Here is a 19,982-nt window from a genome sequence, read left to right as displayed (position 1 = left end):
AAGGAACGATAACAAAGGCAAGCTAATCTGAGTGTCACGCCTCAAGCACGGGAAGGGCGCAACAAAAGTCTCTCAGATTTCAATGTACGTGGCCTGTCAATAAAGAGTGCATGAGATAGTAGATGAGTGATGCACTTTTGGTCAGCTGTAATTTGTAGTGTAATTTAATTACATTTTGAAAGAATTCCAGCGTTTATTTATTTATTTGATTTGCATACATATATACTATAGATGCACAAGGATACACAGAAAAGAGGGAGAGAGCAAGCTGGCAACTGCCACCCAGAGGGGCACAAATACTTTGGGGAGGAGGGAGCACTTGACCAGAATATAACGCGCGCACAAGCACGGACACAGGAAAAGAAGGAACAACACAGGCGCTGACTCACAATTATGATTTATTGGAAGGAAAGGCTACATGCATATAGGTCACATGTGTCGCGTGATCCAGCTCCTCTCGCCCAGGGCAAAAAGTAAAAAAACCAAAATGTTTCAAAAGATAAACACGGGTTGGAAACACGTGCCGTAAGTCACGCCCTCAGAGTGCTGATGAGACAGGAAAATGCTGCTTCTGTTATTGTGATGGAAGCGGCGCTTACGCATTTTCCCCCGCACCTCCTAATATGAAAAGCCTTTGTCAGTTCCGCGGTGGTCTGAGAAAATAATGTTATAAGAAAAAAATGTGTGCAACAGCACGAACTACACTGTTGTGACATGTGTGAACGATCTTTTCATTCTAACGCTTTCTGTACTCCTGCAACCGTATGTTAACACATCTTCCTGTTTGACTTATGTATATATAACCACAAGACAGCGGTATTAAGCCCACGAAACCAGTTACACATTGAACGCAAGGCGGCATGTGACTTACGTGGCATCCTCGTATTTTTGCAGCTTTTATGTTTAACATAACTTGTGTGATTTGTTTGGGGCCGACAATGTTACCCCGATGTCATACCTATTGACAACGTTTTTTAAGGTATGGAACAGCTTGTGTTTGTAGGGGATAACAGCGGGCTTTTCAACGTGTTCCTTTGGTATATCATTTGCTTCGTTGTCACAGTTTACTGCTTTCAGTAGCTTCTGCGCAACTTTGGTTAGGACAGGCTGTGTGAAATCAGCTCCGCTCAACCTTCGGAGCTGGCATGAAGTAATTAGTAATGTAGCTTAATTACTTTTAAGGAGTAATCTTGTCTTCTCTGTTGGGTATTGCTATATTTTTGCTCAGTCTTTGAAACTCAAACGCTGAGTGCTGCAATTTGCCGGCGAAAGCGAACTTCCAGCTAGAAGCGTAGAGTGAACAGTCGACGCCGGGCGGGAAGAAGCAGCGAGTTGCCAGACCCAGCGACAGATGGCGCCAGGCGCTCCAGTCCGATGCTTTCTTTGCGGAGTTCGAGCGGAGGGGTGCAGCGAAGTGGGGGTCCCGTTCCTCGTCGGCCGTAGGCCACACACACCATTCATGCCGGCGGCGCGAGCGAGCCTGTGTGTGGGGCCGGCGACGACGGCTTGTGGCGGCTCTCCCGCAGGGCGGATCACGAGAGGAGGGCTGGTGCGGACAGCGTAGGCCTCCCGCCAATGAACGGGGTCTTCACGGCGGTGGCCCCCTCGTCTGGGCCTCCTCCCCCGCCCGGTCCCTCCCGCACGAAGCCGCGCCGCTACGGAGCACAGCCAGCCACCGCCGCCCAAACCGTGACAACTTGTTTACCGAACTCTCGTCACCTCCGCGAGGCGCGATAAGATACCACGGCCAGCGACCTCCCTCCCTCCCCCCTCCCACTATCCGCCTTGCTTACTTGCCCCCCCCCCCTCCCACCCGTCAACCCTCCTCCTATTCCCCACACCCGTTAACCCAAACTGCCAATTCCGTCGCTTCTATTGCAAGTGGTGCGCACAACAATCGCTGGACTACTACCACTACCATCGTGTTCGATTGTTCTATCGGCTAGCTTGTCAGAAAGAAACGACCTGAACCGGAGGAGGGTTAGCCGACAGGCCCGGGTAGCATCAACCACCGTCTTCGAGAATGGTCGTTCTTGCCCCGGTGAAAAACAACTCGGCGTGCCGTCAACGATGACGACAAGCTCGGAGACGGGACCACCGGCGTGTCATCCTACAGCTGTCCGCGCCCGCGCGCCCTCTGCGACACGACTTGTCATTCCTCCGAAAGTGTGCTTCGTGGCGGTGGTGTCTTGCGAAACTGGGCGATCGAACGTAACCTGTGCTTGAGATTTGCGCCAGCTGCTTGCCCCGGTGCAGCGTACAGTGTGGCCTATACGCTCGGCGGTGTGCACCGCCGGGCTCCGCCATCACGGCAAGGGGAAAGGCGAGGCGAGCGGCAGCACCGCCTCCAGCCGGAGACGACGGCGGCGGCTCGCCGCCGGCCGCCGGACGGGCGACCTCCTACCCTCCTCGTGCTGCTAGTATATCGAGGTGCTTGTACGGCGTGGTTGTCTCGCCGCAAGACGACGTCCCGGCGTCGCGCCCAAGAAGCGGAGACGCCGCGGCGTCCGCAGTGAAGCATCACCGTCGTGAAGAGCGGGGCCGGGTACGGCGAAGTGCGTGTACCTACATCACCTAGCCGAGGGGCCACCTAGCCCTGGGGCCGCCGTGGCCTCGCAGCAGCGCCGAGGATATGCGCTTCGAGCACTCGGACCTATCGTGCCAGAGCGCCATGGCGTTCCATCCCTTCTTCCTGCCCGGCGGTCCCCCGGGTGCGCCGGCCGCGGCTCCGGGCTCATCGGCGGCGCCCGCGCCCAGAACCACGGACTTCAGCATGCACTCCATCCTGAGCCAGCCGGCGACGGCACCGGCGACTACGGGTCCCTTCCTGCCGTTGGAGTGTTTCTCGGCCGGACCCCCTCCGCCCCCCGTGCCGCCTCCGCATCACCTGTTCCCGGGACTCGGTCCTGGTCTGGGCCACGGGCTGAGTCCCGCCGCCGCGGCACTCGCGGCCTCTGGTCTGGCGCCTTCTCCGGGACTTGCGATGCCCAGGGTGCCGGGAGCCGCGATGACGCGCGAGGAGATGCTCACGGTGCAGTTCAGGCCCCCGCTATTGAGGCCCGTCGAACCCGAAGACGACGGTGTCCGAGACGACCCCAAGGTGACCCTTGAGGGTATGGAACTATGGGAGAAGTTCTACGCCTGCGGAACTGAGATGGTCGTTACCAAGTCCGGAAGGTGCGTATATTGCTCTCTTGGTGCATGTGTATTTGACTCTTGGGGGGAATCGACGGGTTGCGACGTGATATATACATGCGATTGCGCGCCGTTGGAATCACATTCGTAGTATCTTATATATGTCGAACTCAAGTTGCACTAGTTGGTACGGGCTAAACGGGACGTCAGTCGGACAAGTCGTCACGAAAGAGCACACACTGCAAATGCCTTGAGCCAACTGTCGGCGATACTGTCCGGCTGGAGAGTGTGTATCGGACTGATATGTATATGTATACGGATGGAGACCACGTGTTCTCTGAATTACGGTTATTAAGGACGCGAGATTTCAAAGTACTTGCTGCCATGACATCGTAAAAGCCATTGGCGGCACGATGTCGTTCTGGTGAAGTTTACTAAAGAGCTTTCGCTATGTCCTTGCATTGCAAACGCGGCTTTAATCGTGAAAGCTGCGGGAGATCATTATAAAAACATTTGATGACGCAGTCAGCAGCAACTGAAGTTGAAGTCCACGCAGTGGAGCGATCCATATCAGTACGACAGGTCCCAACCGTTCGTCTCGATGTATACGTCATAATCGTCTCGGCCTTGGCACACATTCACGATGTACATCTGCATGTATTTGTCGAAGCAACATCTTTGATGACTACGTTGTATGCACATTGATTATAAATTCAGGCTTATGTCCTCTCGTTTAGTAAGATACAAACGTCCTTTTTTGTGACGCCTTCATAAAGATCGTAGGCAATGCTGAGACACAACTAGATGGGTGTGTTGTCTCTCTTCATATGTATGTATATATATATATATATATATATATATATATATATATATATATATATATATATATATATATATATATATATATATATATATATATATATATATATATATATATATATATATATAGCGTCAAAATACAAAACAACTTACGGCATGTATGATGCACTGGCATCTTCGTGGTCGCCATGGTTGGGTACTAACACGACGAGAAGTTGCATGTGTGACTTCGCGTGAAAAGTGCCTATATACGATATATCCGCTATATACGGATATATATATATCCACTATAATGTCTTCAACCTAAGTTCACTCAACGTTTCTCAATTGAGCACATAGCTTGTCATAGCGACGACTGATCACGTGCCTCCTCCACGAAACTGCGCATGTCCAGTGTCATCTCGAGATTGATTACTGTTCGATCGCTTCGATTCTCTATCTTTCTGTAATCATTTCCCTTGTGCGCCACTCGTCACACCATTCGTTTCCATGTCGCACATTGTATCATGCTCAGGCCCACGAAAATATTGTAAATGGCATATTTTAAGAGTCGGTTCATACTGTCCGCACGCTCTGTTGCGATACTATAGAAAAAAAAAAAGTACTCGCTTGATCAGATTGCAAGGTCACTTTCTCGCATCAGCGTTCCGTGCAGAATATGGGTGGATTGAGTCCATTTGGGCTGTTCATTCAAATATAAAAGTATATTAGCTTTCCCTCAGCACACACGTTAAGCTATAATATTACACTGTAGCTCTTAAGCTTCAATGTTGAATTTTGATGAAAAGCGCCACCCGGTAGCACTTAAAAATTACAAACCATTCATTTATAATTGGCAGTGATGATACAGCAGTGCGTCTGACTGAAAGTATCAGTTTTCTCGTAAATCAGTAGCAACGAAATTACTATCACACACTTGAAATAAGGTATCATGTGCGCCTATAGCTTCATTTTATATCCGATAATTTTATAGCTTCTCATTGCCTGTTTTATAACGAAAAATATCAAAAGTGTTATCCGCAAGGGTATAGACAGAGGCTTTTAAACTATTGTTTATTCTACATGTGCAGACAAGTCGTTGGTTTCCAATTTTTGCCGGTTGAAGGCCGCTTTCACGTGGCGTAGGTAAATCGACAATGTGCAATACTTTGGTGGGTGTTTGGTAGGTGCAGATGTATATATGTGCATATACCGCACGTCTAAAAAGCTATCGCAGATACGTCCTATACGCCTCGATGTCCTTTCATGTAGTCAGTGACTGATTTCACTATATACATTTTAATACGATAGCAAATCTGCTTCGCAATTGTGTACATTATCTGTCTGCAACACGAGCCGATATAAAGAGACAGCATAAACGTAGAAAACATTCAAAACAAGATCGATGACGAGCATTTCGTCGCTGAATGCATGGCACAAGTTCTAGCTGACGCGTTCATTCTTGTTGCACCAAAAAGCAGGCGCGCATAACTTATGTGCCTTCTCGAGTCTATCAGGATTTCTATGTTATTTATTTATTTATTTATTTATTTATTTATTCATTTATTTATTTATTTGTCATACTCCTGGAAACCCTAGGAGGGTATTACACAGGCGAGCGGTGAGGATGAACGTTGAAGCTAACAAACCAAAGAAATATTAGTACCAGATATAAGTATCTACAGCAAGACAAAGCGAATACACATTGTAAAAGAGACAGTAATACAGTAGCTATTATTGGTGCGAGTAATAACATAAATAAAAACAGAAGTGCATACAACAAATGTAGACATGAAAAATTTTGGAGGACGCTTGAGCTTCGCCTTCAAGAGTAGAACGCGATAGCGTAAGCGGGCCCCGTGCGCATCGCCATCTCAATCGCTATAGCCTGTCTTCGTTTGTCGGTTGGCACCTCAACCTTTCCGTAAGGAAAAGACCATCTGTGCGCGTAAAATAGGCCGTTTAAAGAATCCTAGAATGCCTACTGCAAGTACTGTTGCGAAGTGCACACTACGCCATATAATTCTTCCTTTTCCGAATCGGCAACGTACCCATTAGGCGTCCGTAAGGCAACATGCGCACCAGCGCAGCTACACGCTTTCTCAATTTATTTATTTTTATTTATTTACAAATACCTCACAGGCTCCAAGTAGGAGCATTATGTGAGGGGGACTATACAGTAGTCAAGAACACAAAACAAACGAAAAGAATTCAAAAGCCAGGTATGATACAATTGTTAAAATGTGAGATAACATACACTGTAATAATATGACACTAATATATGTTATACATAATATGCGTTATACATACATAATGCTGCTTCTGCTGACGATGTTGATTAATTATGGCTGAGCGCTTTGTAATCGATGGGCCTTTAGACCACCGACTCGTTGCGCGATTCACATGTTTTGACGCCTGGTCCGTTTCTACGCTTCTGCCACGCGATAGCGCAATCGGACCGTGTTCGTATCGCCTTCCCAATCGCTAGCCTGCCGTCGCTTCTCGGAGGAGGCCCAAACCGTGCCGCAAGGAAAGCCATAGTGTGGACGCCATCAGGCTCTCCCATCTTTATTTGCATCTTTACCTCGAATTTTCGCTCACGGACAACGCTGATTTTTCGCTCCCAACCAAAGACGACGCCGCCGACCAAAACCGAAATTTCTGCGAAAAGAGCTCTTTAAAGCTATCGCGTTAATAAATAACATTGGTTACACCAGATTGTGACGTCGGTTATGTATATAAATAACACGTGCTGTACGACACGGCTGTGCAAGAGTTAATAATATATGGTTCAGTTGCAAAGTGCGATGGTATAGATTACTCTATACAACAGTGGTTATGAATGAACGAGCAAAAGGCGATGTGCTACAAACGATTCGCATTAAGCACGTTATGCTAACGAGTTTGTTTTTCCGCGGCAGCAATTAAAGAACAAAGAAGTGGCAAGCTGTTAAAGTGAACATCGGGGATTCCATTGTTCACGAGTTCGAACTTTGTTGAGCTGCAGGGACGGGAGTAAACACCTCGTTCCTTACGTAATACATACACTGGCAGATAATACAGTACGCCGTAAACAAGCGGCGTGACGAGCACATGTATGCCCCATTGTAAACACGCGTGCTTTTGTCCTGTCGCTCATTGTTATGGATGGATCGAAGCAACTCGAACAAGTGTACAGTGTCAGTTCTTATCGCGCGGCATGGCATTGGGAAAGCTTATCACGTAACATACAGCGCAAAATAAGAGCCTCCGTTATGCAGCCCAGCGTCTAGTCAATCGCGTTTTTTTTTTCCTTCTCCTTGGTCATCGCTGAAAATTTCACTGAGGAATGATGTGGCAAGGCTACACTCTAAAAACTGGTAAGCGTATCGCAAGAGTAAGAAAGCCCAGTTACTCTTCAGAGCGTTCTCTTACTCTCGCAAAGCATCGCATAGAGTGAAATGCACGTTCACTCTGTACGAAAGGAGAGAGTGAAATGTGCTTATACTCCACCTCCATCTGAGAGAGTGGAAGGCCCGTATACTCTTCTGGCATGACAGAGTAGAACGCAGCTATACTCCTGCTCCTCATATATACATGTCGATGTGCCGGCATACCGCGATCGATGACCACTCATTATTAAGCACACGCATATACAGTACAGAGCACACTGCATTCGTCGCGGGGATGGAGACAATAAATAAAAAAAGCAGCGTTTCCAGCGCCTCCCAGTGCTTTTCAGTGTACTGGAATGCACTGGAATCCAGCGCCTCCCAGTGCTTTTCAGTGTACAGGAAGGCACTGGAATAAAGCCTAATATCCGCGTTTTTAGCCTTGGATTTGTGCAGTTAAATAAGCGAATATAACCTCATCGAGTCGGTCGACGATCGAAACTACATTAGAAAGGTTTTTAAATTCTTCGTATTTCAGTATCCACGTTTTTCGCTCGAACGTCGCGCACGGAGTACACTGCCCTAAGCTAAAGGGTCCGTACGGCTGGAGTGCGCTATTACGGCTGTAGTCGCGGAACGTGAACAATAATGACCGAAAATATGTCCGAGGGCGTGACGAAAACTGAAGTGTTCAATGTGCAGTTCAGAAGTACAGCGTTTTCTACACAGAAATGACTAACCGCTTAGCTGGTCAATGCGAATGCCGCACATATCCTCGGTTACGCTATTCTTGTTTGCTGAGAAACGGGCCGGTTTGACGTTCTGATACCGGGAAGCACAAAACAAACAAATGAACTAACTTGTGTTTGGTTGTCGCATGTACGGAGATACTCAAACCTGCGTTTCTAAACAAGAAAACGAAGTCAGATCACCGATATGGTCAGTGCAATCAGTGACAACATGAAAGAAAAAGGACGTGTTCGCCGTCTCCAAATGTGGCGTTGTGGTAGCGCGTCGGACTCACAATCTGAGGGTCGCTGGTTCGAACCTCACTTGCGCGTGTTTTTTTTTTTCTCACGTCTTTTTTTTTGTCGCAGTGCTCGTTATTATATCACCATTACGATCTACGCTTGAATAAATTCTCAAATGCAATTTTAAGGCCCTATTCGGCCCGAGTTCTGCTATTTCTTTCTTGAGGTGTACTACTACTCCTTTCGGAGGGGTCCCGCTACTCTGCTTCGGCAAGAGTTACGTTACTCTGTTGAGGTGGAGTACTATAATCCTTTCGGGGGGCATTACTATACTCTGCCTCAAGAAGAGGTGATTTACTCTGGAAAAGAGAGTTAAATATGGGACAAGAATATACTCTCCCAAAGAGAGTGCCCAGCACTCTCTTAGTTCTTAGAGTGATCAGAAACCCTAACGCGCGTTTCTTTTATCTTACCTTGAAAAGTCAGGCTTACAGGCATGCGGACAGGGGAGAAACTCTGACTATTTCCGCTCTTTTGTATCCTTTTTTTTTTATGCCTAGCCTTTCCTATGATGAATTTTTATGAACTACATATAACATAACTTTCTGTTCTAAACACGGTACCTACAACCAAGGAGGTTTAAAATTAACCTCCTTGCCTACAACTTGTCGTCCACAAACCCTTTCCCCATCCCTCGCGTTTCCTGTATCGTTCTTCTCATAAATTGGTTGGGGTTTGTATAGTTCTGTCGCATCTCTTCGGGAACGCCAATCAACTAATTAGGAAAACGGTTGCAGGTGTTCTCCATTCAGGAATTTCTTTCGCTTTTCCTATATGCACAATTAAGCATGAAAACTGGCGGGGATATTTTCTAGATTTCTTTTTTCAATGCTATTTCGTTTTCCCGCTTTTCCGCTTCGTAAGTGGTCAGAGAGACGCTATTGCGTGTCATCAAGCAGATAAGGCAACCGTGAACGGTGGCTGGTAAGGCCAGTGTACACACATAATCGAGCGGAAGGCATTGCTACGCAAAATGGCTTCCGTGGACACCCATCCCGTATGAAAATGGTGATGTCCGGGAAATGTCCTTTCTGTTTCCCATTGACGTCCTACATGACCTTTATGGTTCCTCTTCCTTTTTGTGACCTGCAGGACGCTACTTTATGTTTACGAAACCCTTCCTCGTCCTATCGAAGGATTCCTTCTTGTATCCTGTAGGATGTGTCCTTTATGTTTACGGCAGGATGTTACCTGGCAGCGAACTATATGTTACCTGCAGGAGCACCCGAGCTCATAAGTGGGTAACATGTGGTAGTACAAAAACATTTTTTGTCAGTGCCGTAGCCAGAGAGGGATTTGGGGGTGCCGAAGCCCACCCCCAAAATTTTGCATTATAACACACACACACATAAATATATATATATATTTTTTTTTGGGGGGGGGGGGCAGCCCCCCCTGAAATTTTGATGGTTTTGATGATTTCGGGGGTATATATAATAAACACCCCCTCCATCAAAATTTCGGGGGGGGGCGGCCTAGCCCCCCCCCCCCCGAAAAAAGTCCTGCTGTGGAAAAAACATATATATATATATATATATATATATATATATATATATATATATATATATATATATATATATATATATATATATATATCAGGCCCGTAGCCAGGAATTTTTTCGCGGGGGGGGGGGGGGGGGGCCCACTTGATGAAAACCTTGACGTTTTCAGAAAAACACCTACTTCACCAAAATTTCGGGGAGGAGGGGGGGCCTGGGACCCACGGGCCCCACCACCCCCCTGGCTATGGACCTGATTATATATATATATATATATATATATATATATATATATTTCTTTTTGTCGTTGCACTGGATAAAAGTTGTATTTGATACTTTTTTAGTTTGACATAAGCGCAATCATTGCATAACAATCTCGCGTGTAGACATCTGCACTAATTGTATAACATTCATTCACGACACACGAACGTTTTGTGGCGATTAATAGCATCGTTGTTCATGTGTTCAAAATTTTTTCAAATTTCGCGCGCTTAGATTTCGACTTTTTTTTTTTTCCGAGGTCAAGACATTGTACGCCTCAACTATTTATGTACATTATATTTACCTAATTTTTTTTAATATTTGAAAGCGTAAATTCAGGTTTTTAGTTAGAAAGCGCGATGCGCAAATGCGGTATACGTCTGCGGGGCTGATACCACGTGGTATCACTTTTTCTTGTTTTGCGGTTGCTGCACGTCGCCTCGCCGCGTCGCGAAGGGCCGAGCAGGCCGAGTTTGAGTGAATTTTTCCCTTGTTTGAAGTGTGCTTGCGCCTTGTGCTCGTCCTGTGTGTTCTGCCGGTGCTGCTTATTACGAGGATGCGCTATACTCAAGCGAAGACCGGCTGCTTCATATCGTGGAGCACTCACCAGGTATGTACCACGTTGCTGCTGTCAGCGCTTGGTTAACACCGAGAGCGCGATAATAACGCCGTGAACCAAGTTTTTCTTAACCAGTAGACGATAAATGAGCTTTTATTAACGTAGCGAGCTTGTTTGTGTCTATCATTTCACCAGGATCAAGGCACGTTTGTGTGATTTTAAGCGCGGGCGAGCTTTTTCTTTTGTTTGACGCGTAAAGGAGAGTGCGCATGCGCGGCTGTGATTCGGCGGGGATTTGAACAGAGTTGTGGCGGTGCCCTCCTCTGTCGGCAGTGGTGTTGGAGGGTGGCCCCGCTCGCGGTAAACTACTATTTTGGCTTAATAGATGGGCGAAGACGGCGTTTGTTAGCTGTAAGCGTCGATCGTGCCTAAGGCGCGTATGCTTGGGCCTGTTGGTAATTCATGCTCACTTTTTTAGCGCACTGAACTCTTCTACGGCAGTTCCATATGCTGCGCGTACTCTTTTCAATAGCTACAGGATCGTTATAATAGCAATGTTTTGACTACTATCAGAGAGATGTGTTTTCCTCCTTGTGGGTGGTCAAACGTGTGCATGTGTATGCATCCGCGCTGGCACGTATCTTTAAACTGCCGTGATACTCGGGTTGATGCGTGTCCGCGATCTTGAAATAGTATGTTGCTTCGTCTTAGGTACGGCTCGCGAAGCTTGAACTTACGCTTAGGTGTTCATACAGCCTGTTTCGTCAAATTCGGCCGATGTTTTCACCCGCAACATAGGTTGCCTGATGCGGCCGGCACCCGTGCGTGTTAAGCCGTACGTTAAACTTGAACTGTACTCCAGCGAATCCTTCATGTCTATTTGGGGCAAAATTGTCGCACCTAAATAGTGCAAGCGCTAATTCGAGCATCAGTCCACGCGTTCGAGCACAACTTTTTTATTCTGCTTGTTTCTGTCGTGTTTGGCTTTTGTTATTTTGTTCTGGTTATTAAGAATTGTATGCGCCTCGCCCCACCTTGGCGTTAAAACTTCGCTAAACACTTACTTGTACGGACACGAACATTATAAACAGCTTGTACCACCACCTCCAGTGACATTTTCTGATAGATGAAAAGCTTAACGGTCTATCGGATAAAGTAAATTCTCTAGGCATGCGCTACAGATGTTAAAAAGTATCCGTGGTATGTGCAACATATGAACATCTTATTTATTGCTCATAACTCGCAATAATGTTATACATACTTCACGGTATGCATACATAAGTCATGCATGTGTTGCTGTTCAAATGTAAAATTAGGCAATGTATTGTATCTGAGAACACAACAAATCTAGACTGTGTTTTTTCACGCTGTTGGCATTGAAACAATTATACAACTTCAGAAATAAGGTTCATTGAATGTTTATTGTGTATTTGCTAAATTGTGGTCAATAGCTTCCAGGATTCTGGTTGCCAGAGATTGTTGCAGAAGCCTGCATGCTTTATTGGGATGGCATGTGGTTCAAGATTGGTGCCTTGTAAGTCTTAGCATTTCCACCTTTTTCTCCACATGGCCATTAGACAGCCTGTGATGCATTAGTGAGGAGTATTGCTTTTTTAGCCAACCAGAATCATTGAAACTAATGACCGCAATTTAGCAGCACACAATAGTAGAGTGAAACCAATTTCTGACATTATATAATCATCCCAATGTGTGCAGCCTGAAGAAAGCTACGTTAGCTGTGTTTGCAAGTAGACATAATTTAATTTTACATGTTACATGCAATGGATACATGATGAATGTGCATAATGTCATGTATGTGCAGTGCTATTGTGCTTTTGTGCAATAAATAAAATATTCATATGGTGCATATTGCATTGCATTCCCTTTAAGGAACACATCGTATAAGTATCATAATATAGCTACAGGAATACAAATGTGCCTGTGTGAATGCATACTCACACATAGGTTTGGCTAGCTGCAAGAACAGAATTTACCGATAGCAGCCAATGATATTACTCACGCACAGAACTTTCAATTACACGTGGTTGACACATACAGCAAACAGGGGGCATATTTTCCTAAGAGCTGTAACGTTGCGTTAGTACGTGAGCAAGCTAAAATGGTAAGGTTAGATCCTCGACATCAAAAGCATAAAAAGTTCTTCCACAACACGCATTTTATAGCATTTATTTCGGAGCATTCCTTTTATGTATATCTCACTGAGTGGAGTCAGGTGCCACTGAATATGGTGGCCGTGCACTGCATCTATACCCACACAGAACTAAGAACACAATTCCAGCATGATGGGAACATACTGTACGTTAAGCTCTTGTGAAACATTTCGTGACTACTCCTTCTGTATTTTAGGCTTCAGGGTACAAATGTACTGTAGAGAAAGCACACCCTAGCGCACCCTGCATTATGCAGGAGCAATATTCAAGCATATTTTTTACACATCTGCGATGTGGAAATTCCATATACTTTCATAAGGTTGCGACTGTGTTCACCAAGAATGCATCAAACATGTTTTTCTTGTAACTTCTCTAGTTTCTGTACGTCCTGCTTGTTTTAAACTTATCTAAAACAATGTTCCAGATCAATTAAAAAAGAACGTGTGAGGAATTCAGCTTTGCTAACAGACACTAGTGTCACTAAATTGTTATTTTGTTTCCATTGCAGCCTATACGTGCTCCTTGTACAAAGTGAGTGTGAAAGAAATCCGGACAAGCCTGTCATCAATGGTGGCTCATGGACAAGTTCGTTGCTGATGTACAGCAGCTGCGCATGGCTTCTGTTTCCTGTACAAGGGGAACTGCACTGAGAACAGCGGAGTGGGCACTTCAACCACCTGTTTGCTGTATTCAAGTAGCTCACATGTAGAGGGTGTTCAAAATTAAGCTTTTGTTTTTCTTATAAAAAAGTCCGCACTGTAAGTCACGTCAAAGCCATCTTTGCAGATAAGTTATTATCCGGGGGGACACAAAGTGGGACAATAATTATCGCTGTCAGCCGTGCAATTAACTGAGATTTAATAATGAACTTTTTTAGTGACTGCAGCAAGCGGGCATGTATGTATGAGCCAGCTGCATTCTACACGATTCCACTTCAAAGAATTCTTCTAGCATGTCTGGGCTCAGATATCCTGCTGCAAAGTTTAATTCCGGCTTGCATCATTACACATGCAGGACCTTGAGCACTGGCACAAAGCTCTTCCCTGATGTGCCAGGTTTAATGTTACAGCGGGTAGAAGGCATAGGCAAACATGATAACGGTTACCCTTTCCCTGCGGGCTGGTGATAGCAAGCAGTGACTGCTCGTCACACCAGGAGTAATATTTTGCTGATCCTCACCGCCTTGTATCATGCAAACCACAATTAAACTTTGCAGCGGGATATCTCGCAGCACAGACATGCTAGAAGAATTCTTCCAAGTGGAACTGTGTAGAAACATGACTGCCTCCAACTTTTCAATACAAAGATGCCCGCTTGCTGTAGTCACAAAAAATTTCATTATTTAATCTTAGTTAATTGGGCGGCTGACAGCGGTAATGTCTTACTTTGTGTCCCCATGGACACATAACTTACCTGCAAAGTTGGTTTTCATATTTTTCCCAGGGCTGAATTTTAATGCAACCATAAAGCACAATCCTGAATGTGTCAATGCTGCTTCCTTAGCTTTGTATTTTCTATTGAGTGAGCGGCTTTCTCGACTCGTGTGTCATGTTTTAATTCATATCTTATGTGCAGTTATCAGTTTTAAAATTGAACTTTCAATTTTATGATAAGGCAGTAGTGCATCAATTCACTATTTTATTTTCACCTTAATATTCACCGTACATTTTGTAATATTTTTTTTCATCAGAATCAATTTTTTTATTTTATTTGTACAAGTACCTGCAGCGCCACGAGGGCATTATTGCAGGGGGAACTGCAATAATGCTTTTCTAATCATACGTATTCCATTGTCTTTCGGAAATTCATTTCCTAAGTGCAATCATGTGATGTCCTGCTATGATGCCTAATCATATTTAACTTTGTTATTGATAACTTCCAGAAGGCATTCTGAAATATTGAAATGTAAGTCTCGACATTGGGAGATGAATGGTGGCGACATCTTTTAAACTACACTATTTTGTCTGCTTGCTTTAGTTGTGTGAAGTATAGTAATAATAAGTGTTTGGATTTAACCACAATATGATTATGAGGGATGTCGTAGTGGAGGGCTCCTGAAATTTCGACCACCTGCGTTCTATAAGGTGCACCTAAATCTAAGTAGATGGGCCTCAAACATTTCTTCCTCGATCGAAAATGTGGCCACCACGGCCGGGATTTGATCGCGTGACCTTCGGTTCAGCAGTCAAGGGTGACTTACAGTGTACTACTTTTGTGTGGGCTGTAGTTTGCTTTAAATTATGCATGCTAAGTATGGCATTTTGGTGCCAACCACGCATCTCTGGTAGTGCACTGATGTTGTGTTTGCCACATTCCTAATTTATTGCAGTATTTAATTTTAGCATGCAATTATTGTGAGCAGCTCTGGGTAGCGCACTGACGTTTGTCACATTCCTCATTTATTGCAGTATTTTTTATTTGTGTATTTATTCTGAGTTTGTTGTGAAGTTATGATTGTTCCACTTCTTCCACTCTAGAAGGTTGCATACATTTGTAATTAACCCATGAAGCCCAACAAGTCACTCTGATACACTTAGGTGTGCAAAGCTTATCTAAGAAGCCCATAGTGTTTATAATGCCTTGGGGAGTGCCTCTTGGTCATAAATTGCTGTCATGATGAGTTTCTTAAAACATTTGTTTTTGCGTTTTTCAGAAATGAATGTACTCTTCATTACCAAAAAAGATGCAGAACAAGTTAAACCTTTTAAAATGTTAATGATGTGTTGAGGCGTTATGGGGTTAAGGCTGATCTGTTAATCTTATTTTTCTTCAACCGCCGACATATGTACGTTGCCAGTTTGAATATTGTCTATGAAGTGCTCTAATCTGTACAGTGTAAATGATAATAAATGAGTAATATTGCAGAGTTTTCTATGCGTGTACATCCAAATCATAGCAGCCGTAATATGCTGCATCATACAGGCAATGCAATGGCCTAATTTCTGGTCTGCGTAAAAGGTGGCTACTTATAGGACACATACAGGATGGACACTTTGAGGAGACAGAAAGTCAGCGGCCAAATCGCGACATCTGGGAGACATAAAGGACGGTTACATATCGGATACATACAGGACGGTCACAAATGGGACACATACAGGACGGACACTTGGAGGACACAGAAAGTAAGCGGCCAAATCGCGACATCTGGGAGACATACAGGTTGTGTCCTCATGCTGCCTCGGGGAACCATACAGTACACTTTCAGGACATCACCATTTTCATAAGGGATGCTATTCGGAAACTAGCAATATAGAACGCTTTTTGCGGAGCAATGTACAAGTATCGTTAATTACACTGTTTTCTTTACGTATATCCAAAGAAAATATGGCGTTCCAATCGCGCGAGCTTCGGCGCGCTGTGCAAGCATGCGCAGATGACAATTTCCAACGGGAAGTTATTTCAAGCATGGCTTAAGTGGATCGCTATAAACCGTCAAAATAACATGTTATTTTTCATTTGCGCGAGGTTCCTTCCTCAAGCTCTGTCATATATACCAGGGCCTCTATTTTTTAAAAAAAGTACGCGTTTCCGGAATTATATCCTGAGGCCAAATCTAAATTACGTAACGATAAAAGCGCCAGCCTAGATCCATAAAAAACGCCAGGCCTGCGCGGAAAGCGCAGCACAGTCACAGCGAAAGCTGGAAGAGCGGCTTTTCTAGAGCGCGTTATAAACTCTCCTGTGGCTACTAATACAGGTATATTAGAAACGTACCCACTACGCCACAAAGCGTAATTTTTGGGAAGTTTGGAAGCACCCAGCGCGACATTATTCGTTGTTCTGCGAAGAAGCGAGGTACCATATGTAAGCGATTATGTGCAGTTTGTTGATGCGGCGGTTGATGACGATGAATAATTAAGGTTGCGCCCTTTGTAATGGGTTGGAAGCTTTAAACGACCCACTAGTTACGTAATGCATGTTGTGTGACGCCCGGTCGTTATTTAACTGTCCCACCACGCTTTATAACACACTTTAACCGGAGAAACGTAGAGCGAGAGAGAGAGAGAGAATTGACTTTATTGAGACCCTGAGGAAATGGATCATGGGAGCCTTATGGGCTTCCTTGGCAACCAACAAAAGTGCACTTGCGAGGAACCCACTACGCTATAAATCATTGTAATTTTTGAGAAGTAGGGCAGTAGGCACTGTGCCATTTTTCGTCATTTTACAGACAGCCGTGGTACCTGCTAAACGCATGTAAGGCATTATGCGTACTTCGTTGATGATGTGCGTGATGACGATGAAGAATTATGGCAGAGCTCTTTGTAATGGGTTGGAAGCATTCAACAACCTACTCGTTGCGCAATTCGCATTGTATGACGCCTGGTTACATAATTCGCGTTGTGCGACACTTGGTGCTTATTTTACTCTTCTACCACGCTATATTGCATATGCTAATGTGGTTCCTTCCCGACATGAAGCCTGTATAGGACCTTTTTGCAAAGCAGTTTCAAGCACCGGAATGGCTCAGAGGTTGAATACTGGGCTCCCACGCAGAGGGCCCAGGTTCGAACCTCGTTCCATCCTGGAATTTTTTTCTTATTTAGTTTTGTTTCTTATTTCGAAGGAGACTGGTTACGGACACCGGCGGCGGCGGCAGCGGCGTCGGCGGCGGCGGCGGACAACTACGGCACCAAAAACGGCCGGTGAAATGATCTCATAAAAGCTTTCGCAGTAATACTCTGAGATTGCGAAATACTACAGAAGAGAACTGCAGTCACCATGGGTGAACTAGGTGCGCGGTGGAGAGCCGCACTGACAGGTCAGATCTCCAGGACCAACTTTGGGCTATCCAGCAAGCCAGGGAAGCTACCGAGAGACATTGTCTCTCCACTGCCCCCGGTGCGGCCTGGGCCCAGGCCATTTATATGCAGAATATTTTGATAAGGTTGTCTCATTCAAGAACTTCTTATACAGTAGAATTTCTTCGTAAGACAAAATACCCGATATTCTAGATTCCTGGCACTCACAATTAGCGAGAACGACTGGCCATCAATGTCAAAGAATAAGACTTGTTAACAAGACTATTTGCGAATTTGGTCCTGCAATCTCTCACGCGCATGTTTCTCGTATCTGTGGTCACGATATCACCGCGCGTATAGACCTGTCAGCGTGCCTCGCGCAAGGGTTACGGATTTCACGGTGAGATATATATCGGACGAGCCAGAAGAGGGGGGGGGGGCACCTCCTTGATCTGAAGCGGGGGTCGGGCAAGCAAATGTTATCGAGTGTCATTTTGAGCTCTGTATGCCAGGGCAAAAAAAAATTGTGGGGGGGGGGGGGGGGGGCACGGGCCCGGTGTGCCCCCCCCCCACAAGCGAGCACGAGATACAAACTGGCTGAGCCGTTATGGCGCTCGTTCTTTCCGCCGGATCCTGCAGTACTCGGCGAAACACAGCTGCCATACATGTATACGTATACAAGCGGGGCAGGTTCAGGTCTATAAAGGCTGCAGCGTCGGTCGATGTACCAACTCCTGTCATGCCTTCTATAAATGACAGCTGGCAATGTCTGACAAAAGAACAAACGAGCAAGCAAACGAACAAACAAGATCCGCCGTTTTCTTTCATGCTCAGTGTCCACTGCAGGTGTCGTTTAGAACAGTTTATACCTTCTTTTTTTCATTCATTCTCCACAAACAAACAGATACGCATGCATGACTCGGCAGTCGCCTTTATAGTGCAATCCCTTTGAACTCTGTTAATGAAAGATGTCACTTACGAAGCCCTCCAGGCATCGGAGCGAGTGAGACAATCGAAACCGCGTCTTTTTATACATAGGGCGTCATAACGCATACACTGAACGCGGTCACCTGCAGAGAACCGGGTTTTTTTAGAGGCCAAAGAGAATCGATACGATTTTAATTTCTCATATGCTTCCATCCGTCATCGCGTGTATACTGACGTGCGTGTGTGATAGGCGAAAGGCCAGAATCGTGAACTTCCATTACACAATTGAAACTGGGGATGTGTACGTGCGCGCTTTTGATATGAGGCTGCACCGACAGGAACGAGGGCTCGTAGCGGCTATTTGAAGAATTGTATGCACAGCCGTCAAATATATCTGGGGGCTTTGTTTATTTTCAAGCACGCGCACGTGCGCATGTGGACGTGCGCAAAGCATTGGGCGGGCATCCGCGACTTGATGACGCGCGTGAAGCTAAAGATGCTCAAATAATACAAAGTTTATCTGAAATAATGTAAGCATGTCTATTAAACGATCTCTTTATCGAATGATAAGCTTAAAGTAAACTGTGCTTCGGAACTTTACCCTGAAGAGGCGGGCGCCATGCGTTCAGATAACCGCGCTGCGAAACTGAATTTAGACACGAAGCATGGAGTTTCCAGACATTGACAAGTGAGCGTGTTTTGCAGTGTGTTGTCCTTCTTTTTTTCTGTCCTTGCTTCGGAGACAAACTTCGAAGTACACGCATATTTTGTTGCTGTGTTCTTTTAGCCTCTTTCTGGACATGACATTTAACTGCCAATTTTATTTGTCGTCAAGAAGCTGCACGCACGCACGCGCGCACGCACGCACGCACGCACGCACGCACACACACACACACACACACACACACACACACACACACACACACACACACACACAGATAGATAGATAGATAGATAGATAGATAGATAGATAGATAGATAGATAGATAGATAGATAGATAGATAGATAGATAGATAGATAGATAGATAGATAGATAGAATGATAGATAGATAGATAGATAGATAGATAGATAGATAGATAGATAGATAGATAGATAGATAGATAGATAGATAGATAGATAGATAGATAGATAGATAGATAGATAGATAGATAGATAGATAGATAGATAGATAGATAGTGTGTGCGCGTGTGTTTGCGGAATAGTGTTCTTGTCTTTTCTCCCCAACTTTTCTGATGGTGATGATGAGGAGGAGGAGGAGGAGCATTCTGTGCTGATACGTGGTACTTTATGGGGCAAGTGCCAGGGATAGCCAGTCTTTTATGCGTTGCCCCGTCCTCCAGTGCTGTCACTGAATTAACAATTAACTTGCAGGATTAGTATAAGCTCTCTGTTAGTCATCTCCTGTTTCCTTCTCTCTCTCTATCTTTTTCTCTGTTATCGTCGGGGTTGTGTTAGGGACGCACTAATTGACATATCTTCCTCGAGA

The 19,982-nt window shown here is 45.2% G+C and overlaps 1 protein-coding gene across 1 annotated transcript in view; it reads left to right on the top strand.

The window, feature by feature from the left end:
• The first annotated feature begins 1,833 nt into the window (after window positions 1-1,833).
• Window positions 1,834-19,982, top strand: part of LOC119390267 (optomotor-blind protein) — a 161,278-nt gene continuing 143,129 nt past the window's right edge. The window contains exon 1 of the mRNA XM_037657845.2: window positions 1,834-3,177. Coding sequence (XP_037513773.1) covers window positions 2,633-3,177 — 545 coding nt within the window. The 5' untranslated portion in view covers window positions 1,834-2,632. The remainder of the gene's footprint in view (window positions 3,178-19,982) is intronic.

Source organism: Rhipicephalus sanguineus, chromosome 4 (genome assembly GCF_013339695.2).
Source record: "Rhipicephalus sanguineus isolate Rsan-2018 chromosome 4, BIME_Rsan_1.4, whole genome shotgun sequence".
NCBI classification, from domain to species: domain Eukaryota; kingdom Metazoa; phylum Arthropoda; class Arachnida; order Ixodida; family Ixodidae; genus Rhipicephalus; species Rhipicephalus sanguineus.
This window is presented reverse-complemented; position numbering and strand designations above follow the sequence as displayed.